At 37.8% G+C, this 14,432-nt stretch overlaps 1 protein-coding gene across 1 annotated transcript; it reads right to left on the bottom strand.

The window, feature by feature from the left end:
- Window positions 1-1,925: 1,925 nt before the first annotated feature.
- LOC137281198 (uncharacterized) lies at window positions 1,926-9,396 on the bottom strand. Its single transcript, XM_067812319.1, has 2 exons — window positions 9,243-9,396; window positions 1,926-2,965 (listed from the first exon to the last, which is right to left on the bottom strand). Exons 1-2 carry the CDS (start codon window positions 9,394-9,396, stop codon window positions 1,926-1,928), a joined length of 1,194 nt encoding a protein of 397 aa, XP_067668420.1.
- Between the last annotated feature and the right edge of the window lie 5,036 nt (window positions 9,397-14,432).

Here is a 14,432-nt window from a genome sequence, read left to right as displayed (position 1 = left end):
TCGGAACCATGTACAAACCCACACCGAACACGTAGTCTACTTTTAACCTGGCATATGTAACATGTTCTGGTACTGTTATATAGAACTAGATAGATCTACTGGTGATGCTATTGCATCCTCAATATTAACCACGAACTGTTTCTGCGCGTTGTAAGCGGTTCCCTTACCTACGATGCTGGAGAGCGTCTGCGATTGAGCGCCAAGAATAGCCCACACATACGTTCTAATCGTGAGTGAGTGAGTGAGTTAAATTTTTATATCGCATCGTCAATATTACAGCCATATAGCGATGAAAACAAGGTAATCAATCTAAAACATCCGTCGACAAAGGACAGTAAAACTAACTAGATTATCACAGATATATTGATGTTAAAACTAGTCATGAAATCTAAAACACTTAAACTAGAGAGGACGATACAGAGAATAAAAACAGGCTATAGGTCGCCAACAACTGAAGGTAGGTCACCATACTAGGGACCATGGGGACTTACAGTACTTTTGCTACCTGCATGGACCCTAGCTGGATTTATATCATCCCTTCAGCTGCAGGCGATGAAGTGAATTTTAGCCAAAATTAAAATGACAGGGATACTACAATTAAAATAGACGGTCAATATAAATTACCTTTGAATGCCTTGATACTTACGCACCTTCTCAGGAGGACAATAATTTTACTGTACTTCAACCCCCCTTGAAGGTACAGTTACTAATCCAAATGACCACTTATAAAATATTTATCTATTCACAAATCGGATAACAAATCTAATTCTTTTAAATATGCGATAATTAAATGATGATTAACATTACTAAAAAGATCCTTCATGGTTCGTGTTTTAAACTACTTATCCCTTGTGATGGAATATTCAACACAGTCAAGCAAGACATGCTTGACTGTGATTCTTTCATCACAAGGGATACAGAACGGAGGATCCTCATCTTTCAATAGATATTCATGAGTATATCTAGAGTGGCCAATACGACATCGCCTTATGATGACCTCATCAAATCTAGACTGAACGTTCTAATCGAATCATTTAAAGAAATAATACCAGCACGAGTTTATCCCTTCGATGTATCCAGCATATTTTTTTCCAATCATCACCTGGCCCCTGTTTAAACCTCCAAACGCAGTAATCCTTGCTGTCGTCAAAAGCCAAGTAACGGTCATCCCACGCGTTTGTTTTAAAGTAGTGATACGACTTGTAACCACATTTTTAACCACATCGTAGCTGGCTTCCGCGAGTGACTGATTGTGAACGATAGGAATTCCTAATGGCCCTGGTAAACGCCAGTCAGTATTCGGATCAACACCTAACCCTAACCCTGTCTCATAACCCTAGTTAGTTTATTGTCATACTTGTATGATTCTGAAAATTAATAAAAGAACACACGATCTGCTTATACTCACAGTAAATTTCTAACATAACAGCAACATTTATACATTGCATAGAATGCCAATGTGGATCCTATTTCACACACATACGCGATCTAGTGTGTTTTTCTGTCATGCAGATTCTTCTGAATGCTACAACAAATAAATTAATACAAAATGCAAAAAAATGAATGTAAAACAGACTAATATTATAGCAGCGATGTCAGGCTACTACCTTGTTCAGGAATGTATCCATCAATATCCACGTAAAAGAAATCGTATTCCATTCATCTGCAGCTGGTAAATAATCCTGCTCTGTGTCGCGTGTCTTACAACTGTCTCATTTGCGAAAAAGTAACACATCGTTTCACGTCTTTCGTTGGTGAAACCAGATAAACCTCTCATTGGTCTCCCAGAAGAAGAAGAAGAAGAAGTTTATTCTCATAAATCACACGAAGTGACACAGAGAACATACAGATGATTTACAATATGTACAGTATGGTTTGTGCAAGTCAACACTAAAAAGAGAATTACAATTTTGCACATGGCAGTCTCATTTGTACAGACATAAACCTTCCTTGATGTATTTAGCTAATTTCAAAGTGAGTGGTTTATAATGTGATTTCATTATTGAGATGAATTTATCTAATGAAGGATTATTACAGAAGTACCTAGGCAGATATTTATTTCTTAGCGTTGCTAGACCTGAGCATATTAGAAGGAAGTGGTATTCGTCGCCCACTGCATCATTACATAGTGTGCATTTCCTATCAGAAACAGCGATACTTGTCCATCTTCCAGTTTCTATAGGTAATCTGTGGTTAGCTGTCCTGAAGCGTGTATACCATATTCTAAGATTTGGAGGCAGTTCCAGAAGATTGGGATTTAGATTAGGTACTTCTTTATAAAGAATGTAATATTTGCCTTTTGAGGAAGCATTTGCTGTTGCATTCCATGACTGATAAAACTGATCAATGAGAACCCGTTTAACATTAGTTTTTAAAACATTTGGAGAAACAATAGACTGTGACATCCATACATGGTAAAAGCCAGTATCTCGTAAGATATTTTCTATTGCCGAAAGTAAGTTAAACGTATAATTAGGACAGGCTGACTTCAGGTTATACATGAGAGAGTATATTTTGGATGACAGTTTGTGTGGGAGTACTAGCATTTTACACCAATGAGAAAGCATTCGGATTTTTATAGAGATATCTAGCGGGTATCGGCCCAGCTCGCCGTATACCATGTAATCAGGAGTTGTCATTTTAACCTTAAGAATGTATTTACAAAACTTTAGATGGAGACGTTCTATGAGCTGTGTATTTTCGTATCCCCATACTTCTGAGGCATACAGTAATATGGGTTGTACAATTTGGTCAAACATTTTTAACTGGCAGTCTAGTGGCATATCTAACATTCTTATTTTTCGCAATACTGCATACATGGCTCTGGAAGCTTGAGCATGAAGTCGTTTAATACCTTTACAAAAACGTCCATTATTGTTAAACAAAATACCAAGATAAATGTATTCTTTTACAACCTCAATATTTTCATCATCAAATTTGAAGAGGTGACATTTTTTACAACTTCCTTTGGAAAATATTACAGCCTTAGTTTTTGATATATTAACATTCAGTTTCCATGTTTTGCAGTATTCTGAGAAAATATTTAATGCATGCTGAAGATTATCACTTGATTCTGCAAGTATTACAGTATCATCTGCGTACAACAGGAGAAACAACTTAATGTACGAACCGATATGATCTTCAAACATACTCCGAGTTGACTTCAGACCAGTAAAGTTGTGTTCAGCAAAGAAAGATTCTAGGTCATTCAAATACAGAGCAAACAGAAATGGTGACAAATTTTCACCCTGTCTCACACCAATATCACAGGAAAAGAAAGGGGATTCGATTCCATCAAATACAATACAGGATTTTATGTTTTGATACATGTTGCGGATAACTCGAAAACATTTTCCATCAATATTATTTCTAATTAATTTTAGCCAGAGACCATAGCGCCAGACAGTATCAAATGCTTTACGAAAGTCGATGAAAACACAAAACAGTTTCTTCCTCATATTTTGATATATCTCTATCAGAGCTTTAAGAATGTATATATTATCTATTGTGGAATAAGATTTCCGAAAGCCAGCTTGTGATTCACTTATCAAATTCGCATTGTCTGAAAACTTTTGTAGGCGCTTGGATATAATTGCCGTGAACAAATTGCCTAAGCAACTAACAATGGATATCCCCCTGTAGTTATTGGGGTCGGCTTGGCTACCCTTGCTTTTATAAATGGGCTTTAAGTAACCGTCTGACCAAGCTTGAGGAAAAACTCCATGATCTAGCACCAGGTTAAACAATTTAACATAGGCTGGTAGCATTACATCAGCAGAGGCTTTGATATATTCATTACGTACATTGTCTAAACCACAGGCTTTGTTGTTTCTTAAATCTTTAATACATGCCGTAATCTCAGCTTCAGTGATCCGGCTGTCTAACACAGCTATCTCAACTGAAAACGCATCACTCATTTCTATATTATCGTTATGGACATCGGTATTCAGGTTTTTAAAATGGTTAAATAATGTGTCGATTTTAATTTCACATGGCTGATCTGCGCTTTTACCAAATGATTTCAGGATACCCCAAAATGTTTTAGGGTCACTGCTTTTTGTCTCACGCAACCGCTGTATACATTTGTTTTTGAATAATTTGTAAGACTTTCTTATAGTTTTTCTGTAGAATTTACTGGCCGAAACGAATAGCTTTCTTTCAACATTGCTTTTATGTAACCCATATAATCTTTTGCGCTTATGGTAATTCTTTCGGGCCAGTTTACATGTTTTATCAAACCATGGTTTTTGATTTGATTTACGTCCTTTTTGGGTACTTTTACACCCAAATGTATTCTTGGCTGCGTCAACAAGTGCGTGTGACATGACATTCGTAATTCCATTTATACAATCTGATACATTACTAGAATCGATAGAGTCAATTAGCTTATCGATTTCATGCAATACATTACTATCAAGCTGGTTTACATAAACGTCACATTTACAGGATTCCCATGGATTCATTTTTATACGTGTAGTACCCTTTTCACTTACTTGTGTAGGATTACATACCTTCACCTCACATCTTAACTTGATTGAAAGAGCACAGTGAACATCTGATAATATTCCATCAAAATCACATATTTCAAAATCCTCTATATGAGGAAAGATTTCGGCCGAGGCAACACAGTAGTCAACAACACTGGCATTCTTGCAAGTATGTTTTCCGATATCCTTGTCTCTGCCAACTCTCCCATTAACAATATACACACCATTGTTTTTACACACATCCAAGAGCTTATAACCATATGAGTTTACAATTTTGTCCATGCTATGTCTCTCAATGTTGATATTATTTGCACTTAGTATTTCAACTTTAGAGTACAATAGGGATTCGTCAATTTGGTCATTATCCCTAAAAAAGTCATCAATAACTGTATAATCAGGTAAGTCCTTTGTGCGAGCATTAAAATCACCAGTTATGCACACATAGTTGGTAAGTGTAGACATACTCACAATATCAAATTCGAGTTGCGTAAAGTGTTCTTTATCTGCATATTTACTGTTTTCAGGCGGCATGTAAACACATCCTATGATTAAATCAGATGGGAGTTTGAGATAAGTCTTGGAAATTTTACACCATAAGGATATACCATTTGTCCTTGGGATCACAGATATATAGTCTCTCAGATGTCTTTTCACAGCTAATATGATTCCTCCCGATCCACGATTTGACAAAGGTTGAGGTCGAGTGTTTGAGTAGACACAGTATCCGGGAATATCTATGACATCGATGTCACACAGTTTAGACTCGGTTAGACACAGAACATCATGATCGTTGATGGTGGTAATAAAGTCGGGGTTGAGGAGTTTGGATTTAATACCACATACATTTAGGGAAAGAACGGAAAGATAGTTACTTGATACCTGTTTAGGCACCAAGATAGCACACCTGGCAACTAATTGTATGATGTCCACTATTCTAAGTAATTTAGTTAACCAATAATGAGCAATCAATCAATCAACGCAAGGGTGGTTAATTCTTTGAAGGGAGGATGTTGTTTTTGCACTTACACTTTACGACAGGCTGTAGTCATCTACACACACTGCCTTTTGACAAATCCGCTAGAAGATAAAAGTAATTAATCAATCAGTGAGTTACCGGTTAATCCTTTGATCGATGTTTGTTTTTGTAACTCAGCTGATAAACCCTCTTGCATCACTTACATACACATATTACATAACATACAATACATTTGCCATTACAGACCTTAATTTATAATGTTGAGTATTTACTCCAGACAGGAGAAATGCCAAATGGGAACCTTTGTTGAGTAACCGAAGTGGTGTTGCTACTAATTATACCTGTTATAAATTCATGAATTGACCATCCAGAGAATGATGACAAATAACACGTGTAGGTTTACACCATCAAACGCTAGTTACAGCAAGGAAGATGTAATCTCTGTGTCGCATGCAGCCTGAAAACACTTATGAGCCGAAACTGTTTTGAGGATACCAAGGGAATTTCGTTACATAAGGAATACACACGGGCATTTGCTGTGTACTTGGGTAAATAGGTGAAATAAGGGTTTTTTACGTAAGAAAATTTTCTCTACCAAAGGCAAAGTCATCGGTTTTTGTTTACGAATTCAAATAAATCAACTGTGTGTTTTTATTATCATAAATAATAAACCATTGTAGCTACCACAGCTACCAAAATGTACGTATGATATTCAGCTGAACCAACACTCAAAACTACCTAAATATAAAGCTTTGTAATCTTCTGTACTGAAACAAATGGCTACGTGCCTGTACACATCATATTTTCATGTAACATGATGAAATATCGAGGTTAAAAACACTGAAATAGGATCAAACTGGATCAATAACTATACCATCGAAGCATACGAAAAGACCTACACTGCTGGGATATTTGGTTACGATCAGACAAGGAATACTATGGATATTTTAAAACAAATGGCATATGATGGGCATCCGGTCTCCCGACTGTTTAGGTGAAGAAATTCTGCTAATATGGACAGGAGCCCAGTTCCTCTGTCCGTCACGGTCGAAGGAGCGGGCGCTGACCAATTTGCGGTTTGGTTTCGTAATTAGACCGTTGGTGAGAAACATTATTCGCTCCGCATCAGTGCCCCTTTAAGTATACGTCTGTTATGGTAGTACACGTGAAATGTAAACACAGATATACTCAGTTCATCCCAACTAGTGTCTGTCAACGTCAAGCCGCATCCAGTCGTGCACCACACAGCGAAATTGAATTGATTCTGCCACAACTGCATCGGGTTGTTAAACCATGCGTGTACCGTATTCACGTTCGTGACAGAAAACCCATAATGTTCAAACACATCCGTGAATCGGGCCCTGAAATGACCCTCAGCCAGCTGCCCACAGGGGTGTGGGGCATTGCCACAGGACACCACGATTTTCATGTGTGTGAAGTCGGAGGCGTTTATGTGGTTGTTTTTAGGGTAACGTACTTCAGGTTTATTGCATATTATTATTATAATTTATATTATAATATGTACATTCCGCTTCTGGATATTACGAACGGTGAGCCCATTCAACTTATGCGTGACATTGGTAACACGTCTGGCCAACTTGAAATAGCATTATGCGATATCACCCACACGCCTGGCCAACTCGAAATAGCATTATGCGATATCACCTACTACACGCAATGGATAAACATCAGAAATAAAACAAAATAATAATAATGTGTTGAACGTCAATGGTTTGCAAAACGCAATAGAAGATGGTTACTACAGCATGTGTCCTTTCAATGATGACATTTTCAAACCCTTTAGGAGCTGAGCTTAAAATAAATGAGTGGTGTTAGACAACAAGGGGAAAAACAAACTGATGATCAGTCAACCGTTGATGGAGACGCTAGGGCTGTTTTCACTTGCACTACCTCCTGGCCAGAGCATCAGTGGTTCTAAATTACCAGATCTGGTTCCATACCATGAGCTATGCGTTCATCTCGGTCAGCTTAACACAACTGATAATATACAAAGTGAGTGTCCTTCCACGTTGTTGAGGGCTGTCCCGGTTAAAACACAAAAATACAATGAGGGTCGCACTGAATCATTTTCATAGCGTCAATATAAAAAAATAACAAATGGTAATATTCCCAAATTAAGAGTATCAATTTTAGATACAAGAAATAACACTGTAAATACAATAATGGCTAAAAATCAAAGTCCAGGAATGCGAATAAAAAGATGCATTAATGTTGGTTTATCAGATCTAGGTGATACTAGAGGGTTTGATGACACAGGAACAGATGGTAAAATATACGGTTTTAAGCTTATGAACAACATTTACAAACGAGTTAAAGTCCCAGCCGCCGGTGGTAGTAACTTTAACCTAGATACATCAGGATCTGACACCAACACATGACATGATATAGTTCGCAACTAAATGGTTAATATACCCATTGTTCGGTGGTAAATTCTTTGATTTTGAAGACTTTGATAGGCCTACAGATATTTATCAAAACTTACCATAGCATCTAATACCCACTGACGACGACAGGTGGACGATGTTACCAGCTCAAATTAACTGGCTTCTCAACATAACACTAATCTCCCCATACGTGGAGAGAAGGCGGTATTACTGTGGGTTAATTAATTAGTGGAAGACACTGTATCTCTAGACAAGATGTTTCTAACCGAGCACATAGGTTTTATTGGTTTAAAGTTCATACACGAGACATTATCAGAAAAACAATCTGAAACTATTTTCTAACAATATTATATAAACAATGGCATACAATGTAACACTCGGTGATCTAGGAGACACAGAGGATTTCAATCTACCTAGTGAGGAAGGCATCCCATACGTCTCATACTTTAAGGATAGAGTATACAAACGAATGCCACTGGCAGATTTAAAAGAACCTAACTGGATAATTAATATAATACTAACAAACCCTTACATCGTTTTAAATCATAATGATTCCCTTTTCAAAATTATTAACAACGACAGCCTTCTCAAGTGCTTTCTTCCCTCAATAAGTGATTCTGTACAAGTACTAAGCTTCACTGGCAACATGCTAGCGCCAATCAACTCGAATGCCAGTTTAGTCATTCCCAATCTATACGAAAACCACCGTGACTTTTTTTCGGGTTCATATGGTATGAAACCATATACAACATTAATTATAGATGTATTTATCACAGATCCAGAGTCAACAAAACTTTTAGATGGTCTTACAATATTTGGGGAATATAGGAATAAACGTTGTCAAATTGTAATAAAACATGGCACCCTGGGGACATTACGTATATACATCGATGAGGAGGAATATCCTTCGTATCGTCATCATGGTTATGAAAGAATGCGAAAAATTAATATCTCACCCATTTACCTGCACCATAATGTACATCTTATAGGGTTAAAATATATCGATCGAAATATATCTGACTTTAAAATTAAATTAATTAATTAAAAAAATAATTTATAGACTATATTATAGACAAACAAAATGGGGCTGTATCCAGCCGTAGATGAAGAAGGAAACATTAAAGGAAGTGTAGGTGGATTTCGACTGAAACAGATATATGAAATAAAGCGTCAGCTAGAACAAGAATGCGATACTCGGGCATGTCTACATAAAAAATACAATAGAGCTTTGAACTACATAGATTGAGCTGATACCACCCTAATGGCAGCTAGCATGGGATTAGGTGCAGCAGAAGTTGGGTTGGTAACTTGATGGTTTCTTCACCTGGCAAGACATCATCCACCAGCAAATCCATGGGCTCCCCATGAGTTAACCTCTGTCACAGCTAATCACTGAGATCTTCATGACCAGCTTCGCAGAGACGGCCCTGGCCACATCCCCTCTCCAACCACTCTGCTGGTACAGAAAGGTGGATGACACCTTCACCATCCTAGATCCTGATATCACCCTGCCATCCTCCTTGACCATCTCAACAAGCAGCACCTGCTCATCCAGCTCATGATGGAAATAGAAGACCAACAGAAACTACCATTCCTAGATGTATCCTTGCACAACCCCAACAAGATTACCTTCTCCATCTACAGAAAACCCACTGACCACCTCCAAACTGAAATAAACCATCTAAGAACTACGTTCATCAACCTCAAAGGCTATCCCAAACAACTTGTAGACAGAACCATATCATCAACCCTGCAACAGCAAGAAGACCGCCAACCCAAACCTGAACCATCCCCAGTTAGAATTAACATTCCCAACCAAGGTCAGATTAGCCACCACATCAGCCAACTGCTCAAGAAAACTGCCGGTATAGATGTGACCTTCAAGTCTGATAAAACAGTCAAGACATTCTGAAGGCCAACGGCAGATGTACACCAACTAAGACCACTCACAAGCCCAGGGGCTGCATCTACAAGCTTATGTGTGACTGTGACAGTAGCTATGTAGGAGAGATATCTCGCCCCATAGACATCAGGCTGAAAGAGCACAGAACCTCAGTAGGAAAATCAGATCTAAAGTCATCCCTTTCTGAACATATTGTCAACAATCCGTCACACTCCATTGACTGGCAAGCAACTACAATCATCGCCCCACAGATGAACAGAGGGCTTACCAAGGGGCTTACCTACCCAATGCCTGGGAAATCAGTTAGACACGAGGCTTCACCCATCATCTGCTATCCACCGTTACAGCATTATCCCACCCTTAGTATCTTAGCTTTTGTAATTGGTAGGCTATCACCCCCCACCATTGTACACCTATCAATACATTGGCTTCTCCTGATTAATCCATTGTAACAACACCATACCAGCTTTTGTATATTTTAATCTTCTTTTTCATCTGTTATGTTTCAATTGTATATACATGCTTAAATCACCTCTCTGGCTTCATGTACATTACTAGTATATATATCCTGTTTAACTGTTAGTTAGCATCCACCTGACGAAAGGGCAGCGAAAAGCCCAGAAACGTTGTGAAAACAATAAAGAAGAAGTTGACATCCATAACATTTTGTCGTATATTAGAATACGACTTCTAAATGTCTCTCAAGAACCTAATATACCTTTCATCGATCGCGCTGGAACGTTCAAAATCATATTCCATACCACGTCGCTCTTGTTACGTACTATCATTCTGTGTCGCAGTATCCTATCGTACAGGATTGTTATATTTTCCTGAGTACTGATTTCGAATCTGCCTGGCAAGATCCGGCCTAGTCACCATTTCAAACTCCAACGATATGTTGTCGATCTCGTAACTACCCTCATCACTGTCCGGCGTACGCAAGGCTTTGCTGTAATCATTGAATGAGAGTTCGTATTCCAACCTGACTACCCAATGCTGCCTGGTAAAACGGCAGGTGTGAGGTTAGCAACTCAAAGTCAAGCGGGATACAAAATCTATTCCCATACGCTTCGGTGATTGCTATCGGGTAGTTTGGCTGTCTCCTCTAGTGAGTGAGACGTCACATCGGCAATATTTCAGCCATATCGTGACGAGAGCATTTTGATACTGAAATGAGATATGTATACATTATAAAAACCTGTCGTCAAAGGACAGTAAAACAACTAGAATATCACAGTTACAATTAAAACTAGTGTGGAGAGTAAAAACAAATACCACTATTTGGACAATACAATATAAAATACGGGCTGTAGATCGCCAACAACTGAAGGTAGATCACCATACCAGGGACCATGGGGACTTACAGTACATTTGCTAACTGCATGGACCCCAGATGGATTTACACCATCCCTCAGTCATTGGCGATTATGCTTAAATTTAACCATTATTAAACAACAAATATACTACGATTAAAAGTTTGGTCATACTAAATTTACATAGAATGTTTTTGACTTACGTACCCTCTCAGGAGGACAATAATGTTACAAAACTTCAACCCCCTTTGAGGGCACAGCCACTAACAATCTCAGTTATTAATCTAGACTACCAATCCTAAAATATTTATTTATTTACAATTCTGATAACAAATCTAATTCTTTTAAAAATGCAATAATTAAATGAGAGCTGGTATTAGTAAAAAGATCCTTCATAGTTCTTGAATTAAAATACTGATCCCTTGTGATGGAATACTCAACACTGTCAAGCATATCCTGTTTGACTGTGATTCTTTCATCACAAGGAATGCAGAACGGAGGATCCTCACCTGTCAAAAGGTATTCATGAGTATATCTCGTGTGCCTAATTCGACATCGCCGCATGATGACCTCCTCAAATCTGGACTGACAACCCAAGTGGATATACCCAATATATGGTTTCATTGCATGTAATTTATTTACACCCACTTGGGTGTCCCACTTCTTTTGCATCAGATCACGGATATACGATCTAATGGTAGCTTTATAATCAGCGTAGGGAATAAGAAGTGGTGTCAGAGATTTGTTGAGTGCTGCCTTAGCAGCAAGATCGGCCATTGCGTTACCGGAAATGCCTACGTGGCTGGGTAAACAACAGAAGACGATGCAGTATTGGCCAGTAGCAAGATTATTATACAATTCAATAATTTCCATTAAAAGTGGATGTTTACGAGAAACATTCTAAATAGCCTGAAGGCCAGAAAGAGAGTCGGAATAGATTATATACTGTTTATGTTTAGGGTGTCTTTGAATATATTTAAGAGCCGTTAGTATGGCCTTAGCTTCAGCTGTAAAAATAGAACTGTTTTCTGGTAATCCAGAAGATATTGTTCTGGATCCAATGACAGTGGCACAAGCCACTGCGCCATCGTCCTTGGACCCATCTGTAAATATGGATTTATAATTGCTTTATTTATGTTTCAACTGACTATACTCTTGTTTACATCGTAATTCATTAGTTTCTGATTTTTTAAATGATGTTAATGTTAGGTCAACTTGTGGCCTAACCAACTGCCAAGGAGGAGAAGAAAGAAGACGGGAAGGCGATATACTTTCCAGCTCAATGCCGGCTGAAAAAATAAATCGTATAATTCTGTGTCGTAGAGGTGGAACAAGAGAAGACTTTTTATTATACAAATCCTCATAAAACGGATTGAACACACAGTTATATTCTTTAGAATATAATTTAGTAATGTATTGTAAAGACAATTTTATACGACGTTGTGTAAGAGATGGTTCATCGGCCTCAACGTAGAGACTATCAATAGGTGAAGTTCTGAAAGACTCAACACAAAGTCTTAAGCCTTGATGGTGGACAGAATCAAGAAGTTTAAGGTTGATTTTGCAGGCTCCACCAAATACGATGGAGCCATACTCAAGTTTTGAACGGACCAGTGATCGATAAATGTGTAAGAGTGTAGTTTGGTCCCCTCCCCACTTTGAGTTGGAAACAACTTTCAACAAATCTAGTGCCGTCAGGCATTTAGCTTTAAGAGATTTAATGTGAGGTAAGAAGGTTAAATGAGAGTCGAAAATTAAACCCAAGAACATGTCCTCCTTTACAACGTTGATGGGAGTACCATTTAAACATAGTTCAGGGTCCTTATGCGGATTATATTTTCTACCAAAATGTATACAATTTGTTTTGGATTTAGAACGTTTAAAGCCGTTTTCCAGACACCATTTGTTTATTTTATTTAAACACAACTGTAATTGCCGTTCAATAGTATGCATATTTTTATCACGATAGGAAATATTAAAATCATCCAGAAAAATGATCCATCTACTGAATCAGTTAAAACCTTGGATAAACTGTTTATCTTGATACTAAAAAGTGTTACAGACAAAATACTCCCTTGTAGGACACTCTGATCCTGATTATAATGGTCAGGCAGGGTTGAACCCACTCGGACTTGAAATTGCCTGTCTTTTAAAAACTGTGATATAAAAAGAGGTAAACGACCCCATAAACCAAAGTCATGTCAATCCTTTAAATGCCATGTTTCCAGGTTTTGTCGTATGCTTTCTCGAGATCGGAGGAGTTTATACTACATGTTGTCTATGTACCAGTGCATTTTTAACAAAGGATTCTAATCGTACCAGATGATAAATGGTACTACGATTTTTCCTGAAACCACATTGAATATTTGTTATAAGGTTATTGGTTGCAAGATACCAAGTTACTCTGTTATTCACCATGCGTTCCATGGTTTTACAGACACAACTTGTTAGAGATACCGTCCTGTAATTTGATGGATCCCCGCCAGGTTTTGGTCATGGTTTTTTACGCCATGAAGGAGGAAATTCGCCAGAAGTCCATATTAGATGAAATATACCTAAAAGTGTCATCAGACATGGTTCAGGTAAGTGTTTCAAAAGCTGGTAACGGATATTATCATCGCCAGTTGCAGCATCATGAGCTTGCTCAAGAGCAGTATGCAGCTCACGTTATGAAAACACTTCTTTATAATCTTCACCATTATTTGAGTCGAAATTAAGTTTTATCTTTTCCTGTTGTTCCTGATATCTGTGAAACTCAGGAACATAATTTATCGATGGTGAATTTTTGGCGAGAGTTTCACCAATTTTATTTGCAATTTTAGAGTTATCAGTAATTAAATTATCACCATCTTTAAGATGGTGAACAGCAGATTTCGATTCTTTGCCTTTAATTCTTTGAACCATGTCCCAGACCTTGGAGATTGGCGTGCGTGAATTAAGTTTGGAGACATAATTTCTCCAAGATTGTCGTTTATTTATTTTGAAGGCACGACGTGCCTTTGCACTGAGTATTTTGAATTTATTTAAGGTGTGGACAGTTGGGTGATGGCGGAAATAATTTTCTGCCTTTTTCCTCGCTTTCCTGGCTTGTCTACAATCTGTATTAAACCATGGTTTTCGTACGTGTAGAGACGTAGAGGATTTTGGTATACACTCATCAGCGATTTCATTTAAAAGGTTCGCAAAATTTTGAATAGGATCAGGGATATCATGAAAACATTCGGGTTGCAATTTCGATTTACAAATATAAATCTGGAAAAAAGTATTGCAACACTAGACACTAGAATTTTGGAAATCTGCTGTGACATATACGAATTGTATGATATGGTTGTGCAAAAAATGGACTAA

The sequence above is a fragment of the Haliotis asinina genome, chromosome 4 (assembly GCF_037392515.1).
Source record: "Haliotis asinina isolate JCU_RB_2024 chromosome 4, JCU_Hal_asi_v2, whole genome shotgun sequence".
Classification (NCBI taxonomy): Eukaryota; Metazoa; Mollusca; class Gastropoda; order Lepetellida; family Haliotidae; genus Haliotis; species Haliotis asinina.
The sequence above is the reverse complement of the archived record's forward strand: the minus strand, read 5'-3'. Positions and strand labels throughout refer to the sequence as shown.